General features: G+C 39.5%; 1 protein-coding gene and 1 long non-coding RNA gene across 13 annotated transcripts in view; one reads left to right on the plus strand and one right to left on the minus strand.

Moving 5' to 3' along the window:
• PAN3 (poly(A) specific ribonuclease subunit PAN3) overlaps nt 1–14,908 on the minus strand; it is a 116,150-nt gene extending 101,242 nt beyond the window's left edge. For 5 of the 12 annotated variants that reach the window (XR_010937010.1, XR_010937009.1, XM_067713597.1 and 2 more), the window contains exons 1-4: nt 14,107–14,700; nt 3,031–3,152; nt 2,174–2,240; nt 241–311 (exon numbers count right to left, since the gene is read on the minus strand). Coding sequence is in view for 10 of the 12 variants with exons in the window: in XM_067713597.1 (XP_067569698.1) it covers nt 241–311; nt 2,174–2,240; nt 3,031–3,152; nt 14,107–14,536 (690 nt within the window). In the remaining 2 variants the exon portion in view is untranslated. Of the gene's footprint in view, nt 1–240; nt 312–2,173; nt 2,241–3,030; nt 3,153–13,694; nt 13,741–14,106; nt 14,701–14,761 lie in introns of those variants that run through there. The other 7 variants (XM_067713594.1, XM_067713593.1, XM_067713591.1 and 4 more) reach the window with 4 other exon arrangements.
• A 425-nt stretch (nt 14,909–15,333) lies between these two features.
• On the plus strand, nt 15,334–18,600 carry LOC137211286 (uncharacterized). The gene is made up of 2 exons (XR_010937011.1): nt 15,334–15,936; nt 18,157–18,600. It is a non-coding gene; the product is annotated as an uncharacterized lncRNA (long non-coding RNA).
• Nucleotides 18,601–21,314: the final 2,714 nt, after the last annotated feature.

The raw sequence follows: 21,314 nt of genomic DNA on the forward strand, positions 1-21,314 counted from the left end.
AGAAAATGAGCAAAAGTAAGAAGGATTTCATCCCTTCACATAAAATGTCTCTATTTCATGCACAGAGATCAAATAAAATTCTGCATATAAGAGATATACACCAAGGAAAATGGTTAACAAAAAGCAAGAAAAACATTACAGTCCTCCCCCACTTAAGAGAACACTGACCATTATGTAGGTAACATCCCAGTATCACCCCTATGTTCCATTTAGTTTCACGTAAGTTTCCATCTCACCTACCTTTCTTCTCTGAGAGATGTTGAGGGCACCAAAGTCATTAAACAAGGATGAAGCAGGTGAAGTTAGAGGATCTGGAAGGTAAGTTATATAAGTTTCCACACAGACAACTCAGGAAACCTATAAATCTAATAAATGTTTAACTTGAATGCTTATAAAGTAGTAAAAAAAAAATCATATACCACAACAATAAACTCAGTGCCTCACACAGTGGGTGTTCAAATATTTTGTAATTGAATGAAACACAAACTGGAGACTACTTCATTCAGCCAATAGTCAGTACATATCTATTCAGAAGCTATACAAATTAGAATGCATCTATTTGCTGAGAACCAAAAGAAAAATAAAATAGAAAAAAAAGGTGATCTTAACCATGTTATTAGGAATGTGTTTATGAAGGAAGTCTTCCTGTAGTTTGTGTTCTTGAGACCAAACCATAAGAAAAATAAAAAAGGAGTAGGGGTGGCAGGGAGAGTAGTCAAACATACTCTGAGCGATAGGACTTGGATGTTAACACTTAGGCAAGACCTTAAAACCATCTACCCTACAGAATATTCCATATTTTTAAGTTTATCACCACATACTTGATATTCTTACTAAAAAGATAAGGTAAATTAAGTTCTTAAAGATGAAAATATTAAATGTTTCAAAACACAAACATGAAATCCAAAGATTTTATAGGTTCAAAGCTCTATTACTCTGCGGCCAGAAGTTACAAACAAAAGTACATCTCTAAATTGTTTCTCACTTAACAAATCAGAAGAGTTTCTGAAAAGGAATACATGGTATACATTGAAATATTTTTGTCTTCATTTCTGAGCTTTAGTTAATTCTATGTTTCTCATTAAATTATCTGTAAAATCCTAAAGAAAATAGAGTAAATGTTGTCATTTAAAGGAACCTTAAATCTCTTCATAATGCAGTACATATAAATTGCTGCTTAATTTCTCTGGTTTCTTCTGTATGGATTTTCACAGTCTAGTCCTTCATTAGAATTAACATTAATTTAATATAACTAATAATGCAAAGAGAAAGAAGTTAATAAAATAATAAGATACAAGATTTTTATGTAATTTATACATTCAAGACTAAAAATAGGTATTATTCATCCTTTACGCTACCTTTGATAGCATTTAAAAGTCAGCATATAAACTCTATGGGAATGCCAAAAATATTATAATGCTACACATTAGTTTCTAATAATTTTATTCAATATTAAAATGTCGCTATATTTTCCTACAGCAAAAGAAGAAATTTCTAAGTAATGAGAGAGATTCGATACACACACATAAAATGTCTATCTCAGAAATAATCAACATGCAAATTCTTATTCTCATCGTTATAAATAACTGTTTATATTTTACCGATATAGAATATTAATATTGTTACATATTTTTAAAAAAACCATTCTTGAACATTTATTTTTAAAAATAGGATGCAGAAAGATACAAAAGAAACATTTATTTTTAAATTAGGATATGAAAAGGAAATTCTGTATCAAAAGGCTTAAAAATGTCCATAATCTTTGAAACAGTAATTCCATGTCTAAGAATGTTTCCAAAAGAAATAACTCAAAATATGAACAGATTCATACACATAAGTCCAATACTGGACTTTAAAAAAACAAAAGTAAGTAAATTATGAAAATAAACAAAGGATTCAATTTATAATGACCTAGAAACACTCATGTTATAATTTAAAAGTATATTTAATGCAATCTCAGGTATTATTATGTATATAAAGTGTTATGTATTATGTGTATATGTATGTATATACATATATCCAAACCTTAATACTAGTTATCTCTGAGTGTGAAGATAACAGATCATATTCTTCCTTACATCTATCTGTAATTTTCAAAATTTCTACAATGGACATATTGTTTCTAGAGTCAGAAATACATATATCTGTAAGAGAAAAAGGGACCAAGTCTTACCATGGCCTGCATATGGCTTGGCACTGTCATTTAGAAGGCTTGGGGAGCTGCTACTATTAGTCATTCTCTGAAACATAAAATATATATACATAATATCTTTGAGGAATACAGAATTAAGAATATTCAACCGATTAAGTTAAGACTGACCCTCTTTGCGTCTTCCCCTCCAATCCATCGTTCACATCAGTGACACTCTAATCCTCCTATAAATGCTGCTGCTTGGATTACAATCATCTATGCAGAAACTTCGAAATACTCTCTATAACACATCAAATGAAAAGTTTACTCAATAGCCAGGTATTTAAAACCAAAGTCACAGAACTATTTTGAATTGCACTTCCATAACTTTTTAGCCTGAGCAAGACACATAACTACTGTTTCCTTATCCATAAAATATAAACTCCAGTATCCATCCAAGAGGATGTGAATGACTGTAAGTCAATAAACACTCTCTAGTATTCTCTCCCAACGCATATTATCCTTCATACACCTCACAGATTCTATAAAATTAGGTTCTTCTCTGTTCTCTAAATACGTCCCCGCGCTTTCTTAACACACTCCACAGCCTCTATGGTCTCACGATCCTCAAAGGCTCTCATTCCACACTCAACAAAACACACAGAGGAGTGAAACCAGTCTCTTTCTATCCGTCCTCTACATTCTCCAACTCCACCCTTGAAAGCTCACCCTGACTCCAAACCTACAAGAGACGGCTCACCTATATCCCACCTACCTCATCACCTCCTAAAATCCCACCTCCCACTCAACAAAAGTGAAAACAAATGAAAACTCCAGATGTCTCCATCCCCGGAATAAACTTCAGTGTTTAGTGCCATATAAATTCATACCAACAATACCTGCATCAAGGGATACTTTGTTTCTACAGGGCTTCCAAATCCATTAACTCCAATAAAGCTGGTGCTGAAATATGAATCTGTGAGGCTGGTATCAGTTAAAGCACCTCCATCTATTCCAGGAACTGAAAGAGAAGGAAAATTCAAGTATTTAAATTATTTAAAAGCACAAAACATTGATGTAGTTTCTCTGTTCCCAAATAAGTTTTAAAGTCTCAAATCTCTGTCACACTTGTTTCTATTTACCTGTTCATAAGAAAAGGCAGAACCAAATAAAACTGTCTCAACTCTAGAAACTTGTTAAACAATGCTCAAGTTGAAATTTTTTTTCCCACAGAGATAGCTATTTATTTTATATTAGTTACCTGAGAGCCACCAAGCACAACATGAAGAAACAAAGCACACTTGCATTTCTACTTTTCTCATCAAGTTTTTTTCTTTAACTTTGCAAGAAGACAGGAGAATATAAACCACTGCAATTTCTCCTGTGAATCTTCATATGCTAAACAGAGACAAGTTTCTCAGGACTGTTTCTCATAACACATCTTAAGAAACAGACCAGCAGTCTCATATTAACTCATAATTCAGTAAGCCAATTCTACGGTGGGAGCAATGGGACAGAGCCGAGGGATACAGACAAGCTTTCTGTCGATTTTATGGTGGAATAATACAGAATCATTGTAACTACTAAGACAACCCATCATATACCAACAAAGTGATGGACAATGTTTTAGATGCTATTTCCTGGTAAGTACAGTTCATCCTTGAACAACACAGGTTTGAACTGCATGGGTCCAATTATACACAGACTTTTTCTCAATAAATATATTGGAAAAATTTTTGGAGATTTGTGACAATTTGAAAAACTCAAAGATGGACCTCGTAGCCTATAAATATCAAAAAAAATGAAGAAATCGTACGTCATGAATGCATAAAATATATGTAAATGTGGATACCACTCTATCCTTACATAGGCATAAGGTGAGTGATATTTAATATAAAATTAATGTGTTAGTTTTCTTACTGTTTTATAACTTTGCTTTCAAAGAATTACATTACCGTACAGTATGCCTCTCTCTCTCTGAACTGGAGAAACTATTACAGGTGACATAACCTATCATCACAGGTTAAGTGTTTTTCTTTAAGTGTAACACTTCCAATACTGTATAATGAATATGACTATGAAAATTTTATAATGATTCATTTATTAGCGTATAGGCCAGGCTACTGTGAAGCAACCATGTCACTTACACTAAGCTACCATAAAGCAATCATACTGCTGCTTCTTCATTATCGGTGCAGGACACCTGTAAATAAATATGAATTTCTTTTTCACATTATCTTTTCATTTTTGATGCCTAGTGTTAGTAAAACATATGACACTTTGTATCGTATAAGGCAACAGTGATGTAGGTACAGACAGAAAGTGGTTCACCTTGTAAGCATACAATGTAAACTTACATCAATCAATACAGTACAGAACTGAAAATGTATTTTCTCTTCCTTATGATTTTTTAATAGCTTTTTCTCTAGCTTACTTTATTGTAAGACTACAGTATATAATACATATAACATAGAAAATATGTTAATCGACTGTTTATGTTATTGGATAGGGCTTCCCAGTCAACAACAGGCTATTAGTAGTTAAGTTTGGGAGCAGCCTGAGGGACTGGAGTTCCATAGACCATGCTTTTTAAAAAAAAAAAAAAAAAGCCCAGCTGAAACTACTAAGTGGTTCTCCTCTGCCAACTAGGACATCAGAGACAAGATGCTGGCAGTGCTCATCCCAAGGGATGAAATCCAAACTTCCTAGTCTGACATTAAAAAGCCCTCAACAATCTGTTCTCAACCTATCATTCTAGTATTTCCTGAAAGTGCTGGGTTTGAGACTCAATTCTGCCACTTACTAGCCACAATGTCTTAGGCAAAACGGTTATAAAGTAGAGATGATACCATGACTTGTAAAATGAGCCTCATACCATCTACCCTGCAAACTTCCACAAAAAGTTATGAAAAACAATGAAACAGTATCTTAAAAGTTCTTGTAAAAATCCTGATGGTTGCACAGCTCTATAAATTTACTAAAAGTAATTGAATTGTACATTTACAATGGGTGAATTTTATAGCATGTAAATTATATTTCGACAAAGTTCCTTTTTAAAATCGGTGGAGAAAAATGGGATTACTCAATAAATGGACTTAAGACAACTGTGTATCCATCATGGAGAAAACTGAGTACCTTACACAGATATTTCCAAAAGATCAAAGATTATAATGTCAAAGTATACACCTACTATAAAAAGGTCTTACAATAATCCTAACATTATTGAATTCTCTCCTCCAGTCAAAATGATAAACTCACTATATTTTGAAGGTCCACACTTCATCAATTCTAACACACACACACACACACACACACACCCCAACTCTGTGTTCTTCAAGACCCAGGTATAATGGAAAAAAACCAAAATACTTGGAAGTTAGTCATTCAGTTCTAATCCAACTCTTGCCATTCACTAGCTGAATGACCTTGAGCAAAACCCTCTAAATTTCATTTCTTCATCTGCAAGAGAAGGCAATCCCAGCTCACTCACAGGGTTGTGAAAGGGACTCAAGTGAAGTAACCTATGCAGAATGCCTAGCACCCTGTCTCATAGGTAATCATAAATGTTATTTTCCTCTTCTCTTATCTCTAGAATGTATACCCCAATTATTCCAAGTTGTGTTTAACACACAACTCTATCTCTTAAGATACTGTTTATATCATTCATGTGACAAATTTTTTTTCCTTTGATCTCTTATTGCTGTCTTCAACTACTTAAACATTTAAATTCTTACCTGTTTCTGAACTATCTACCCATCTAAATTATCTGTAAACTGAGATTTGGGACTACTCCTGATATTTTTCTGGTATGCCCTATTCTACTAGCACATTTACATAAACACTTATTTACAATTAAGCCCTTTTTTAAAGTAGGTATTTTTAAAAGTTGATAAAAGATACAATAGACTTTCACAACCAACTTCTATAAAACACCCCATGCAAATGATATTATTGCCTCCGTTTTTCTGATGAGGCAATGAGACTCAAAGACACTAGATTGACAGCACAGTGGATGCAGGCCCAAGAAACAGGGGCTCCTCGACCACTCAGCAGACACTCGCACCAGCCTTTTCTGTACTGCACTGTGGAATGAGCACGAACTTTTAGCAAATACAACTGCCCATAAGGTCTGTCTCAGCCAGTTGCCAACTACTGATCTTTGACAGCATATTTAACCTAAGTCTTTTTTTTTCCTCCTCTGTAAAACAGAAATGATAACACCTACTTTCCAGTGTTTTATGAGAATAAAAGGCCTGGAAGTTTGTACCTCTTGACTATCTTCACTTACCCCCCTGGACCCCTGCATCTAGCAACCACCAATCTGTTCTCCACTGTATCTGTGAGTTTGGGGTTTTTGTTTTTGTTTTTAATTTATTTATTTTTGGCTGCATTGGGTCTTTGTTGCTGCGCATGGGCTTTCTCTAGTTGTGGTGAGCAGGGGCTACTCTTTGTTGCGGTGTGCGGGCTTCTCATTGCAGGGGCTTCTCTTGTTGCGGAGCACAGGCTCTAGGCGCGCGGGCTTCAGTAGTTGTGGCACATGGGCTCAGTGGTTGTGGCTCGCAGGCTCTAGAGTGCAGGCTCAGTTGTGGCACACGGGCTTAGCTGCTCCATGGCATGTGGGATCTTCCTGGACCAGGGCTCTAACCCGTGTCCCCTGCATTGGCAGGCAGATTCTTAACCACTGCGCCACCAGGGAAGCCCCAAGTTTGGGGTTTTTTTAAGATTCCATATGTAAGTGAGATCATACTGTACTTGCCTCTAGATAGTTTTTTTTTTTGATGTAACAAGTTTAAACCAGATTACTGAAGATTCTGTACGCTCCTTAACATATGTGTACATTATATTTTGTGTTAATTTATGTATTGGTATACATAATACATTAAGATATAACAGCTTAGGGCCATCATTTGTAATAGTAAAAGACCGTAAACAATCTAAACAGCCACTAAAAAGAGTAAGGTGTATTTTTATGTGTGGATGTGGAAGAAACTAGAAGATATGCAGTTTGCTGAAAAAATTCAAAGTGCATTAGGCTCCCGTGTGTGCACACGTGTATATGTGTGTCGGCATGTGCTACAGATAGGTTAATGTAAACATGAGTCATAGTACAGACAAAGAATATTTCTGAATAGATACATAATAACTTGGAAAGAGTGACTGTCTTTTGGAGAGGGATCAGGGAATTAAGGAAGAAGGGAGACTGTTTTTCACTGTGTACCCTTTTGTGCTATTTAAGTTTTTAACCTGTGCATGCAGTACGTTTTTAATTCCAAAAGCAAGATACTGTTCCCAGTTTTCTAAAGCTGGAACTTTTAATAGTAAAAATATAATTAAAAACTAGTTTTAGAAAAATAGGTACAACATCTTTAGTTTTTTAAAGAAAAAGCAAGGTACCCATAAAGACATCAAAAAAGGAAGAGGTTTTATCGGAAGAGGACTATTACCCCCCATGCCAATTAACTCAGCCAAGATAAATGAGCATGTCCTCCCCTAAACTGAAGTTAAGCTGCTGAGAGGTCAGTGATTTTAAAAGCTGTTGGGAAGGGAACAAGATGAATTCTAAAGATTGAACATGAAATAAATTCGTTTTCTAGAACATAAACATTTAGAAAAACACAGAAACATTTTAGAGCTGAAGAAATTTTAGACATCATGTACTCCATACCCCTTTCTCCTATTTACAGATAAGGAAATATATTTCCACATGGACTAAGCTGCTAGCCTAAGATCAAAGTTACTTTGTAAGAGAGTATTAAAATCAAAATCTCAGGACCCCCAGTCCAGAAATAATTCCTATATACTGAAAGGAGACACAAATATTTTATGTATTGATTTGTTAACAATTATATGATAACAGTACATAAAACAAATATTTTATCACATTCCTTTGTATAGTTTCAGCTCATAAACTACCTTATAAACAGAATATAAAGTTAATATGGAAAAACAAATGTAAGAAATACTGCTCTAAAACTTGAGTGTGTGTATGCGTGCCCATGTTACGGACCTGACCTGTTTCCCCCCAAAATTCACATATTGAAGCCCTAACCCCCAATGTGAGTGTATTTGGAGACAGGCCCCTTAGCAGTAATCAAGGTCATATACACAAGACTATTCATGATGATTAACCCTGGGCAATAAGATGAGATTGGCTTACTTTGACTTTATGCACTGCTGTTCCAATGAAAATTTTTACAGAAAAGTTTATAGCTTTTATTAACTTAAAAACTAAATTAAATTCAACCTTAAAATAGATTTAAAAACTATTTCTAGGTGCTGTAAATGTTCATACCTTTGTACACAAAAGCACATATGCCTATAGAAAAGCAAACAAACAGACAAAAAAAAGCCATTCCAAAATAAAGATAGATATAAATCTGCCAAGTTAAAAAGAAAAGAGAAAAATTCAGCAAGAAAAACTCTCAATATACACAACTTGGCTGAATCTTGAGGGAATTATTCTGAGTCAAAAAAAAAAGCCTAATCCCAGAAGATCACATGCTATATAATTCCATTTATAGAACATTCTTTTTTTTTTTTTGGCCATGCCACAGCTTGAGGGAATCTTAGTTCCGGGACCAGGGACTGAATTCAGGCCACGGCAGTGAAGCACGGAGTCCTAACCACCACACCACCAGGAAATTCCCTATAGCGTCTTTTTTTTTTTAATTTTATTTACTTTTTATACAGGTCCTTATTAGTCATCCATTTTATACACATCAGTGTATACATGTCAATCCCAATCTCCCAGTTCATCCCACCCCCACCCCGCCCTATAGAACATTCTTGAAATGACAAAATTACAGAAATGGAGAGCAAATTAGTGGTTGCCAGGGAGTGGTAGGGAGAGTTACAAAAGGGCCACTTGAGGGTGACAGAGCTGTTCTATGTCTTGACTGTGTTGGCAGGCACAAAACATACACACGATAACACTCCACAGAACTAAATATACACACGTATGCACACACAAGTACAAATAAGACTCAGAAAATCTGAATAAGGTAAGTGGATTGTATCAATCAATGTGGTTGTGACACTGTACTATAGCTATAAAAGGTATTGCCACTGGGGGAAACAGTGATGGGACAAAAAGCTCTTTCTGTATTATTTCTTACAACTGCATGTGACTCTACAATTATCTCAAAATAGAAAGTTAATTTAAAAACAGAAAAATCCTATAAAAGAGCGAAAATAGGAAGATATTGTTTTGTTTTGGCAATCACATATCTTCTTTAGAGTCATTTCAAATGCACTTCCATGCAAAGCAGTCTTTTACTTGTTAACTGACTCTTACCTAGACTTAACTTTAGGACAACCCTTGTTGAGTACTCCTCATAAAGCTCTAAGCCCTCCTCATAAAACTTCTCAAGATCTGACTTTATCTTATACACATGTCTGTACTCCCCACTAGAATGTAGCCTCCATTAGGGCAGACTTTTGTTTCATTCAATGTTGTATTCCTATCACCCAGATCAAAACCTGCCACTTTGCAAGCACAACATTAAAGGAGTGAACTGAATGGTAGTCTTTGTTGTCTACTTTGTGTATTGTCAAATAAAAATGTTCAAATCTATACCAGCTATCCTAATGGCAAATTCCCAGTACTCACTTTTCTGTTAGCTGATTCAGGTTTGTGGGATGAAAAGTATAATCCTGGCTTAAACAAAAACAGTTTCGCCATACACGTAATCATACACTCCGAAGTTTGTATATGAACTTCAAGTTACCCCCTGCTTTCTTTCATTTGGACAGACAACCGCAGTTCAATAATCTGTAGCTATTTTACTGGTCTTGAAAATATACTCTCAAAAATTGGGAGATAAGGAAATGTACAGGCTAATTGTAGACTTACTACTAGTAATACTCAATAACAGCAGCAACTAAGCCTGAAACCTCACTATGTGCCAAGCAATGCACTGACAGTGTCACGTGTGACCCTATCACAACTCTTAAGTAGGTATTATTACTACCTCCATTTTTTTAAATGAGAAAAACTGAGGCTTAAAGGTTAAAAAATTGCCCAAGATCACAATGCTAGTAGATAAGAGAGCCAGGCCCATCTTAGATGTGCCTTATGCCAAAGGCTTCATTACTAACTAAATTAGTAGAACTGAAAATAAGTCTACTGCGGTAAAATAAACAAATCTATTGGGTTTCAAATTATAAGTAATGTGCATGAAATACAAATATTGGTATAACAGTTTAGCTGCTAAAAACTGAGCACCTTGAAGATGAAAAGTCTAGCTGGTTGAAAATATTAGAATTACATCTTTAAAATATCAAGAATCAATAATTCAGCTGAACTCAAATCAAACCACATTTAAGCCTTCAAAGATCCCAGGTCCAAAAGAAACAAGAAATGTCAAAAACTTAAAGTAAATGCTTTTTAAAAAAAATAAACTGTTATTTCCCAAACAATCCTGAATGCCAGAACATGTTTACTACCACGCTGCCACATCAACAGAAGAGCTTGAAATGAGAAAATGTACTACTCTGTATAGATAAAAAGTAAGCAACAAAAGAAAATATAGTTCCTTTACAAGATTGAAACACCACAAGATTGAAACGCCATACAGAGAAGAAAAAGCCTTTCTGCTTCAGTTTTCCAATGCTTGCAAAATAAGGATAAAATTTTCTTCTTGCATGTACCTCTAAAGTTTTAACAGAATGTGAAACACTAACAAAACAATTCTGCAAATGTGAAGTACTAAAGCAAGGGTCAAAAACTCAAATGCCAAGAGGAGCCAGGCATAGAAAAGTCACCCAGTCAGTAATAAGGCAAAATGGAGAGTCTTGCCCCACCAAAGACCTAATTCCAATATACAAAAGAGCCGCCCTTCAAAGGAAGCCAGAAATCTGTATTTCAATGTTAAACCTTCTGATTTTTTAAATGTTGTCAACTAATTCAATTACAATCCACACACATGCAAATTAAAAACATAAGATTTGCCACCAAAATGCCTAAAAGTATAAGATGGAACACCAAGTGTTGGGGAGAATGTGAAGCAACTGGAACTCTCCTACTCTTGTAGAGGGAATGTAAATGTGGTACAATCCCTTAAGAAAACTGAAGTCATCTACTTAAAGCTGAACATCTGCATGCCCTATTACAAGCCTGCAATTCCACTCCCACGTAACTCAACATAAATTCGTAGACTTGAACCAAAACACATGTTCAAGGGTGTTCAAAACCGTGCTCTTAATTGACAAAAATTGGCAACATTCCATTGCCCACTAACAGTAAAATGAGAAAATAAAATGTGGTATATTCATACAATTTAACACTACACAAGAATGAGACTAAGAGGCTGTTCCTATATAACATGAATGGATCTTATAAATACGCTGAAAGAAATAAGCCCACAAAAAGAGTACATACTACCTGATGCCATTCCTATAAAGCTCAAAAAAGCATGAAAAATGAATCTACAATGTTATAAGGTAGTGCCTGAAACCAGTAGTTACCTCTGGGAAAGGGGAGTGACTGGCAAAGGGCAAGAAGAGCAAAACTTCTGGAAGGTACTGATTATGTTCTATTTCTTGATCTGAGTACTGTTATACGCTATGTGTTCATCTTGTGAAAATTCCAAAACTTATGATTTGTATACTCTTCCCTAGGTATGTAGACCTCAATTTAAAAAAACTTTTAAAACACACACACACACACACACAGAGAGAAGATACCCAAGGAGCCCAAAGTATTTCTGCAGGCAGACCCAGCTTATCAGAGCAGATCTGTTTGACCTCTCAGCTAAAGAAATACTCTACATTCTTACATTTAAAGAACAGCAAAGAAAACAATAAAAGCAAAATAAAATTGTGTCAGTGACTCTACATAATCAGGTCAGTAACTAACAAAATATAAATTTCTCCTTATAGCAACACCTCTTAGAGTGTGTTGCCCAGTTTAACTGCCTCATACACTTAATTAACAAGTGTCTCAAAAGATACAGTATAAGAACACAGTAAAATGTAGAGAGTAGACTAAAAATTAAACAATAAAGTGTACAAATTCAAAGTAGCCATTAAATCACCGACACAATCCTCTTCCCTGATTCCTGAACAACTTGACTTGCCACTCATTGATAAGAGGCAATTTTATCTCATCCAAAATGAGTCACAATCTGTACCACTGAGAGGTACCAAGAAGCCTACAGCAGAAAAGAAGAGCCTTAGGCTTCACCCAGTTAAGTTAAAGCAAGCCCTACAGAATCCAACTACATAATGCAGCTACTTAATCAAATAACTGTTGAATGACTAAACGTTAATTTTAAAATGCCTTCTTAGCACTAACTGTGTCCTCTCAAGACCCTATATCCCAATTCCTTTCTGTTCCTGAGATATGAAATGATCCCCACCTTTGAGTCCCTGCTAGTGTTTCTCCTCCACCTTCCTGTTTCCACCCGTTTACAGCCTGTCCTATCTTTCATGTCCCAAATCTACTACCTCTGTTTATCGGAAGATCCTAGAAATATCACATATTAAATCAAATACCTGCATTTTTGAAAGTGTCTCTTCCTGTAGGTAACAAATACTGTTCAGTTTCATTGCTTACTAATCAAACATAATTCGAATTAATTTGAGCCGTAACTCAAGACATACAGCAAGTTTACCTTGAAAATGCAAAGCTGCTACTCCAAAGTGATAAAATTCCACCAATCAAGTAACCATTTTGACAGAACATTTTAAGTTACAAATTAATCTTCTTAGCATATCACCCTCACCAAATATATCTGCACTAAAGTAAAGCCTATCGCAGCAAAAGAAACAATCTTTAACACACACACGTATCTCTGGGAAGACACTTACAGTCCTCATAGAGCAAGTAACTGCTAAAGCATCAAGGCAAGTACATAGTCCGTTTACAGTTTAATAAAAAAAAAAAAAAAAGAAAATACAACAATGTTCTGACATTCAAGTTAAGTAGCCTATCAAATGATTTTCAGATCTGAAATCAGTTTAGAATTCCCAAGAAAGTAGGACTTTCCCATTTGGTTTAAAAATGCTCAACAAACTCAAAAACAAAAAAGGAAAATCTGGCACCTCTACTTTTTCCTTAAGGGCAACATTCTGTAAAACAGATTACACTCACACTTATTAGAACTTCAAACTCCACTCACTAACGGCTCAAAAGTTGCAAGGCAACTGATAATGACAGAAAGTAAAAACTATGCAAACAGTCCTAAGATATCCGCATCCAAGTGCTCAGTCGCACACAAAGGTGCGCTGCACATGACACGCTTTCAAGGCTCCACGCTAAGGGTTCGCTTGGTACAAAGCAGTAGAAGACGAGATCCCTAGTGACACCCTGCAAACTTCTGCCAGCTTTCAGGAAAACCATGCTGAAATGCAAGTCCTGTGAAATCCCTACTCGCAACTCCCGACTCAACCTCAGCACACGATAAACGCGGCTGTCCGTTCGCTCTTCATCCTTAGAAAGCATTTCCTGCCTGGAAAACCTTTCTCCCAGAAGCCTTGCACAAACTTTTTCCGCTCGTTCAACCCACCGCACGAAGCCTCAGAGCCCGCCCTCCCATCCCGCCCCCGACCCACACACACCCACCCGGCGACCTCAACCCTCGGCCGACTCCACTCCACACGGGCACGCAGAACACGTGTGCCCACAAACCCAGCCCCTTTCCACACCCCCCGGAAACGACACCCCCTTTCCCGCACACCGCACGCCACAACCCATCCCCCTTCCTCCCCGCCCCCACTCCACCACCCCAGTCCACCACCCACGTTCCCAAGAAGCCAGCCTCCCCTTGCTCCCGGGCTCGCCGAAGGCTGTGGGGAGGGGAAGCAGGAAGACGGAAGGAGGGCTCGGGCCTGGCCTAGGCCTCTCAGAGCGCCGAGGGAGGCGAAGGCGGGGACCCGCGGGCCGGGCTCGGTCGCAGGGCCTCGTCCGGCCCCGGGCCTTCCCTCCGCCGCCGTCCCGAGGCCGAGGCCGCCCTCCTAGCCCGGACCACACTCACTTGCCAGCCGCGGTCCGTCGAGGACCCCGCTGCCGCCTCCTCCACCGGCCGCGGCTCCTGCCACCGGGCCCCCAAGGTCCGGCTTTTTGGGCCCCGGGGGCGGCCCGGCTCCCCCGCCCGGGACCGCTCCGGGCGGAAAGCCGGCCACGGGCGCGCCCGCCAGAGCCAGGGGGACGCTGTTGCTATGGAGGCCGAGGCCCGGGGCAGCTCCGGCGGCTGGGTCCTCATGCAGGAACTGACACTCCTCCCCGTAGAAGCAAGTCTTATCCTTGGCGTAGTAGCGGCAGTACTTCAGCTTCACTCCCGCCGCCGCCCCGCCGGGGACACCCCCGACCCCAGGCGGGGCCACCACCGCCACTGCCGCCGCCAGCGAGGAGGAGGAAGAGGAGGCGGCGGCCGAGGGGGGCGGGAGGCCGCCGCCACTGTTCATGGCAACGCTGCAGCCTCGTCTTCCGCTGCCGCCCGAGGAGCCGCCGCCGCCACCATAGACCGGGGAGGGAAAGAAGACGCTGCCGGTGCCGGAGAAATGCCTGGGCGGGTGGGTCTGTCCCGCTGCGGGAGCCGGAGCCGCCCGGGGAGAGGGGGGGGAGGGGAGGGAGGAGGGGGTAGGAAGGAGGGGAGGGGAGGGGGAGAGTTGGGATTCTCTCTCACTCACTCTCTCGTTCTCTTTTCTTAAAGGGGCCGCGCGGGACGACGGGGTGGGCGCGCGGGCTTGGACGGGGACTTCGAGGACGCGGGCTCGGGGAGGGGGAGCGGCGGCGGCGAACGGGCGGGGAGGGCGGAGGAGCCGGTTTATTTTTAAATTCTGCCTCCACTCGCTCTCTCGCGCTCTGGTTCCTCCGAGTTGTTTATTCCATTTTCCTCTTCCTGAGACGGCCGTCGCCGGTGCGCCTGCGCGTCGAGGCGCAGGGGCTTGTGGGTAGCGGGAGCGCGAGGGCTATCCTGGCCTGGCGTCGGGCCCCCTGGGCATCCGCGAGCCGGCGGCGGTTGGACGGGCGGACCGCGGCGGCGATCCCCGACGCCGAGCCGGCTCGGGAAGTTCTCACGAGGCGAATGCCTTCCCTTTTTCGTATGTCCTCTTGTTTATAAAGCCAGGCGTCATTTTTTAATTGAAACGACGAAATTTACAGAATGTGATTGTCATTTTGAGGGGCCGCACCTGGGGCCGGAGCCCAAGCCCTTGCTCTGCTGGGAGAGTAGCTCTGTCTGTTCGCCACGCTTCCGCACCCTCGCTTTTTCCCCTCCCTCCTCTTTTTCCTTCCCGCTGTGGGTGATGAGAACTACGGGACTGATTGCCTAAAAACTCCTGGGCCTTTTATTCCAAAAATCGAATCTGAGAAGGTTGATTTGGGCAAACCCCCAGCTGAGTGCAGCACCTGTTTTCTCTATTTATATTACTGAAAGCCTTCAGTAAAATATTATGAACAATGAGATGCCACCTGGGGACACCGCTGCCTAGGCAGCACCAGAAGGTTTCCCTTAAAATCGCGCTGGGTTTCTTTTCTCCAATCGGCCTAGTCTTGACTCGAAATTCATTTTTAAAAGAGTTTTTTTCCCTCACCGATCGCTGATGTTATGCTCCGCTGTATTTATTTAAAAAAAAAAAAAGTTTTAAGGAATTTTAAGGAGTTGCTATGAAGGGAAAATAACTTTAACGTTTTAGTTTTTCTCCTCTGCGAAAGGTCTTCTCAAAAGGCAATTGGAAGAGGGGGTGTTCGTTGGCAGAATTTGAGGAACTGTGGCAAACAGAAGAGGTCACAGAAGAACGGATAGAAGCAAGTGTACTACACTGCAGAAAGGGGGAAAGTGGATTCCATAGACCACAAACTGGTAAGCCTGGTGACGTTCCTTTGCTAAATTCGAAGTAGTAATAACATTGTATTGTGTCTTTCTGTTTAAAAATATTTCCACATGTATATTTACTCAACAAATGTTTATTAATGCCCATCACGTGTACCAGGAACTGAGCTCAGAGCTGGGGAAGCAAAAGAAAACAAAATGCAGTCTTGTCTGAGTTCAGATGGCTTGTTTATTCTCTCCTTGGGGAGACACATGGTACACAGGCCATCACAAATGAGTGTCTTAGGTGCTAACCTTTTCACACTAGCTATTAGAGGATATTAAAGATGTTGGCTTCCTGGAGAAAGCTGATAGCTTAATAGCAGGACTTGAGAACATCTGCTTTGAATTCAGACAGATCTGAGTTTGTAACCCAGTGGCAACACTTAAGAGCTGTGTTACTCTAGGTAAGTTGCTTCACTTCTCTGTGTCTTATCTGTAAGCCAGGTAAGAATACTACCTACTTGGTAAAGGAGAAACTAATAATGCATATAAAGTATCCCATGCTTAGTAAGGATTCAGTAGGTTGTAGCTATCACTATTAGTAGTATTGCTGCTACTAGTAGTCAGCATGTAAGAGCGTAGGAAAGAGCCTTCCAGGCAAAGCAGACAGCTTGTGCAAAAGGCCTTGAGGTGAAAAAGAGCTTAGATTGTTAGAATGGTGACAGTGGGGACCATATCACGAAATCCTTGAAAAGCATGTTAAAGGATTAAATTTTTTCTTGCGGGCAATAGAAAGTTATCACAAGGTTTTAAAAAGTCAACTAATAACATGATCAGATGTCCCTTTTGATTCTCATAAGAACCCTATGAGGAAAGTAAAGAAGGTGGGTTATCACCATTTTATAGATGAACAAACTTAAGGCCTAGAGTTACACAGTTACCAGCTTATCCTTGCAAAGCCAGGACCTGAACTCAGGCCTACTAATCACAAAACATGTGCTCTTTCCATTATGCATTTTACCATTTCTAAAATAAGCATATGTGTCTCTGGATGACTTGGAAAGGAAAGTGGTGTCTGTGGTGAGACAAGAGATTCATTAAGTTCACGACAAATTAAGCATGTCATTCCAGCAAACCTTTACTGAGAATCTACTGTGTATTATGTACCAAGCAAGTTCTGTGCTAGGCTCTGCTATGAGAAATGTGTAAGATACAGCCTTCGTCCTCAAGAGTTACCAGAATCATGAGAGAAATGCCAAAGATAAAGTAGATCATCCTTCAATACCACATTTGACAAAGTTTTCTATTAAATCCCTGTGAACAAGATGGAGAAACGTAGGCTAAGATCCTGCTATAGTTAGGCGACTTTAGTACTTTGATTAGTCAATCAAAATGTTGATAAAGCTGGCCTTGGAGCTCCTTGAACAATATCCAGAGTATTAATAAATTGACGCATGTCAGCATGGTCTTTACTGTCCTGCTTTGAACTCTGTCCTTAACCTATTTTTAATGAAAACAATGTTTTCTACTGCCTAGATGAAGAATAGCAGATCTGCAGTGTGTTGTTGCAAAACCAGTGGAGACAGGCAGTGTGATAAGGGACAGATTAGGATTTGTAAATCTCCATCAGTGGAAAACATGGAGCAGTGCTAACAAAATGAAACCTAAGATGAACCGGGGCAACAGAGCCAACAGGCTCTTTAGTGCAGCACTGATGGTACTGCCTCAGCCGCCCCCCACCCTGCACCCTCAAAGCAAGTTAGCAGTGTTTCCTCAGGAGCCTGGAGAATGTGCATCACCTTTGAACTATTCTTGTTTTACTTGGCAAACAAATCCTAGAAGGTAGCCATAAATAACAAGTTTTATGCTGCAGTATACTTGTTACAGTATGACTTATGAAAGCCAAACAAGAAAAGTTGCAAACAACCTAAATTCTAAAACCAAAGGGAAAGGTTAAACAGTGCACTATTCACAGAGAATATTATGCAGCCATTAAAAAGCCATGAACTGTGCAACAGTGCTTATGACGCAGTGTAAGTATTTAACATGATACAAAATTGTATGTGCTGTTTTATTGTGATGATGTAAACAATAAAAAGCTTAATAGAAGTAAAGATTAAAGTAACTGTCTCAAACATTAACAGTGGTTTTGCTAAGATGACAAGATGACAGAGTAGGTTCTTCCTATCTTTCCTCTACTTCCCAAATCTGTATCATGAACATATATTATTTCTATAATAGAAAATAAGCATTAAAACTTTATTGTAGGGGCTTCCCTGGTGGCGCAGTGGTTAAGAATCCGCCTGCCAATGCAGGGGACACGGGTTCGAGCCCTGGTCAGGAAAGATCCCACATGCCGTGGAGCAGCTAAGCCCATGCGCCACAACTACTGAGCCTGCGCTCTAGAGCCCGCATGCCACAACTACTGAGCCCACATGCCACAACTACTGAAGCCCACACGCCAAGAGCCCGTGCTCTGCAGCAAGAGAAGCCGCCGCAATGAGAAGCCTGCAAACCCCAATGAAGAGTAGCCCCTGCTTGCCGCGCACAGCAACGAAGACCCAACACAGCCATAAATAAATAAACTTTATTGTAATTTAATCGTAACCTTTTCCTTCTATGGAGTGAGTACATGGTTGTTTGTTAAATTGTTCTCTGTATTTTTGGTTTCATTTTGTTTTCAATAAATTAATTTTGTGAAGCCAAGCTGGACATTTGTTGTTGGCCGTTTCTTTAAATTTTCACTAGTCCGGTGTTTCTCAAAATATATTTCATGGAAGACTGGTTTAACAGCATGTTAATTGATATTACACAAAGGAAAAAGTTCTGTTATTGAGAAAGTTTGAGAAACTCAAACAACTTGAAGTCTTTTTCAGAGTCTTTAATATGTTGATATGTTGTAATTATCGAAAAGCAGGATTTTTTAATTTTTTGGACCGGCAACCTGCCGTTTTTAAAATAGAACATTTATTGCTTAGAGGTTTGATACAGAGCAGCTTTTCTCGCTTTGAATTTGGAACTACTATACAACTGAATACAAAGAGGAACAAAAAGTACCAACACCGAACTTGTGATTCTCTGTTAATGTGGCATAAACCAGTTTTGTACATAACATGTAGCAGCAGTTTTTTTTGTTTTTTTGCTGTACGCGGGCCTCTCACTGTTGTGGCCTCTCCCGTTGCGGATCACAGGGTCTGGATGCGCAGGCTCAGCGGCCATGGACCACGGGCCCAGCCGCTCTGCAGCACGTGGGATCTTCCCAGACCGGGGCACGAACTTGTGTCCCCTGCGTCGGCAGGCGGACTCCCAACCACTGCGCCACCAGGGAAGCCCTGTATCAGAAGTTTTTAAGTTCCCTTTAGGAAAATATGAATTCTATACATTTTTTATTGTTTCCTGTTTAATGCGTGGGCTGAAATCACTAGGATCAACTTCCTTCTGGAGGAAAGAGGAGCAGAGGGTGGAAAGAACGGTGAAACTTTCTGAAACCGGCATCCGACTATCACCTAGCTTCCCCAGGGCTGGTTGAAAAAATAGCCCTTTGGGTTTTTTTATTTTGTTTTCACAGCCGGGAGTTTCATGTATTGATTGAATCTCAGCATCGTGTCCATAAATCAAAGAAACTTGCACCTCAGAAAACTTTTCAGAAGATCCATATAAAAGCAGGATTTAATACACAGAATTTACGAAAAATTTTTACCACTTTTTTCAGAACCGTTTTGCTTTGAGAAACATTGTCCTAGTCATCTGCTTTCTCATTTTCCCTATACTTTAAAATTCGTCCACCTCCTTCAGTCCCCCATCGCAACCCTTGTACCTTGCTTTCTGTTCCGTACAGCCATAGAAAGGAGACACCGGCAAACCTCATCAGAAGAGGGGCCCTTCTTCCATCCAGGACTAATCCTTTCACTCATGCTCTGATCCTGCCCTAGCATTTCCTCAGGAATCTAGTCGTTCTCCATCCAGTGTCTTCTCTCTCTTGACCCTCTTCTTAGGATGTGAATATGTACATTGAAATACTTTTTAAGGCATTTATTCTTTCATATTGTGAACCTCTTGTAATCAGAAGCAGTAATGTTTTTGTCCTTGTTTTTAAAAGTCTCAGAAACAAACCCTGCTGGTAAGAGGGCTAACTGACACAGCCACATTGGAGGGCAATTTGGCAATATCTATACAATTTTTGAATATCCATACCCTCCGGCCCAACAGTGCCACTCTTGGTATCTCCCCTAAAGAAGCACTGGTGTGCCCAAGGAGGCATACGTGCGATGCTCATTTGAGGTGCTGTTGATAACAGTGAAATTGGAAATGACCTAAATGTTCATAAATGGTCCTATATGCACCAGTATTCCCCAAGACCTACTGTTGAATGAAAAAGGCATGATGCAGGTAAATACGTGGAATATAGCACCTTTTACGTAAAAATCATTATATCCTATAAGGATGTGTACAAATGTGTACAGAAAGAGCTGGAAAGATAAACATTAAATTGCCAACAGGATGGGGATTGGTAGTAGTGATCAAAGGGCATTTTAGCTTTATCTGTAATGTTCCAGATTTTCGAAGAAGAATGTATGCCTGCTTATGTAATTAAAATTTTAGTTTTTTAATTCCCATTGGGCTCCTTCTTTTGCTCCAGCTTCTCTTCACAGGCAATTTAATACTTGAATCATCCATTCGTCTCTTAATGGAGATTAAGCTGACATTTGCCCTTGCTATGTTAAAATATTTTTGTTTTTTACCAGCGCCATCGCTGGTATTAGTTAGCAGATTTATTGTGTACTTTTCAGCTCTTTTATATTTCCTCTAGAATATTCAGCAGCGTTCACCCTTTTTGCAGCACTCCTCTCTCTCTTGGCTTCCAGTCACCCTTTTCTCTCGTTTTTTCTCCTGCCTCTGCCATTCAATGTCGCCTGCATGGTAGGACTTGCAGAAATACTCGTGGAATACATTTCAAGTAATTCATTTATTATAATTCAAGACAATGCATGGAATATCCTCTGAGCTTTTAGCTTGTGTTGTGAACACAAAATGTAATGTTAATGAGACAAAAAGGTACACTGGATTTGGAATTAAAATGAGGTTTGCAACCTGGTTCTTACTACATTATACCCATGTGGCTTTTAGCAAATCTCTTAACCTCACTTAGCTTCAGTTTCCTAATTTTTAAAATGGAAATAATCCCTACTTTGTGGGGCTGTCCTGAGAATTGAATGACACAATGAGAACCTCATGGTGAAAATAATCTCTCTGCCACTGAGTAAACAAAATTTTTATTTGCGAAGTAATTTTAACCACCTTTCTGCATAGAAGGGATTCTACTTCTGACAACTTTTATTACTTTTAATATTCCTTCTTTAGCACTCTCTCATGCATCCCTTTACTTACATGATGATGATATTGGCAAGTACTATAATGATGCCTCA

Source organism: Pseudorca crassidens, chromosome 18 (assembly GCF_039906515.1).
Source record: "Pseudorca crassidens isolate mPseCra1 chromosome 18, mPseCra1.hap1, whole genome shotgun sequence".
Taxonomy (NCBI): domain Eukaryota; kingdom Metazoa; phylum Chordata; class Mammalia; order Artiodactyla; family Delphinidae; genus Pseudorca; species Pseudorca crassidens.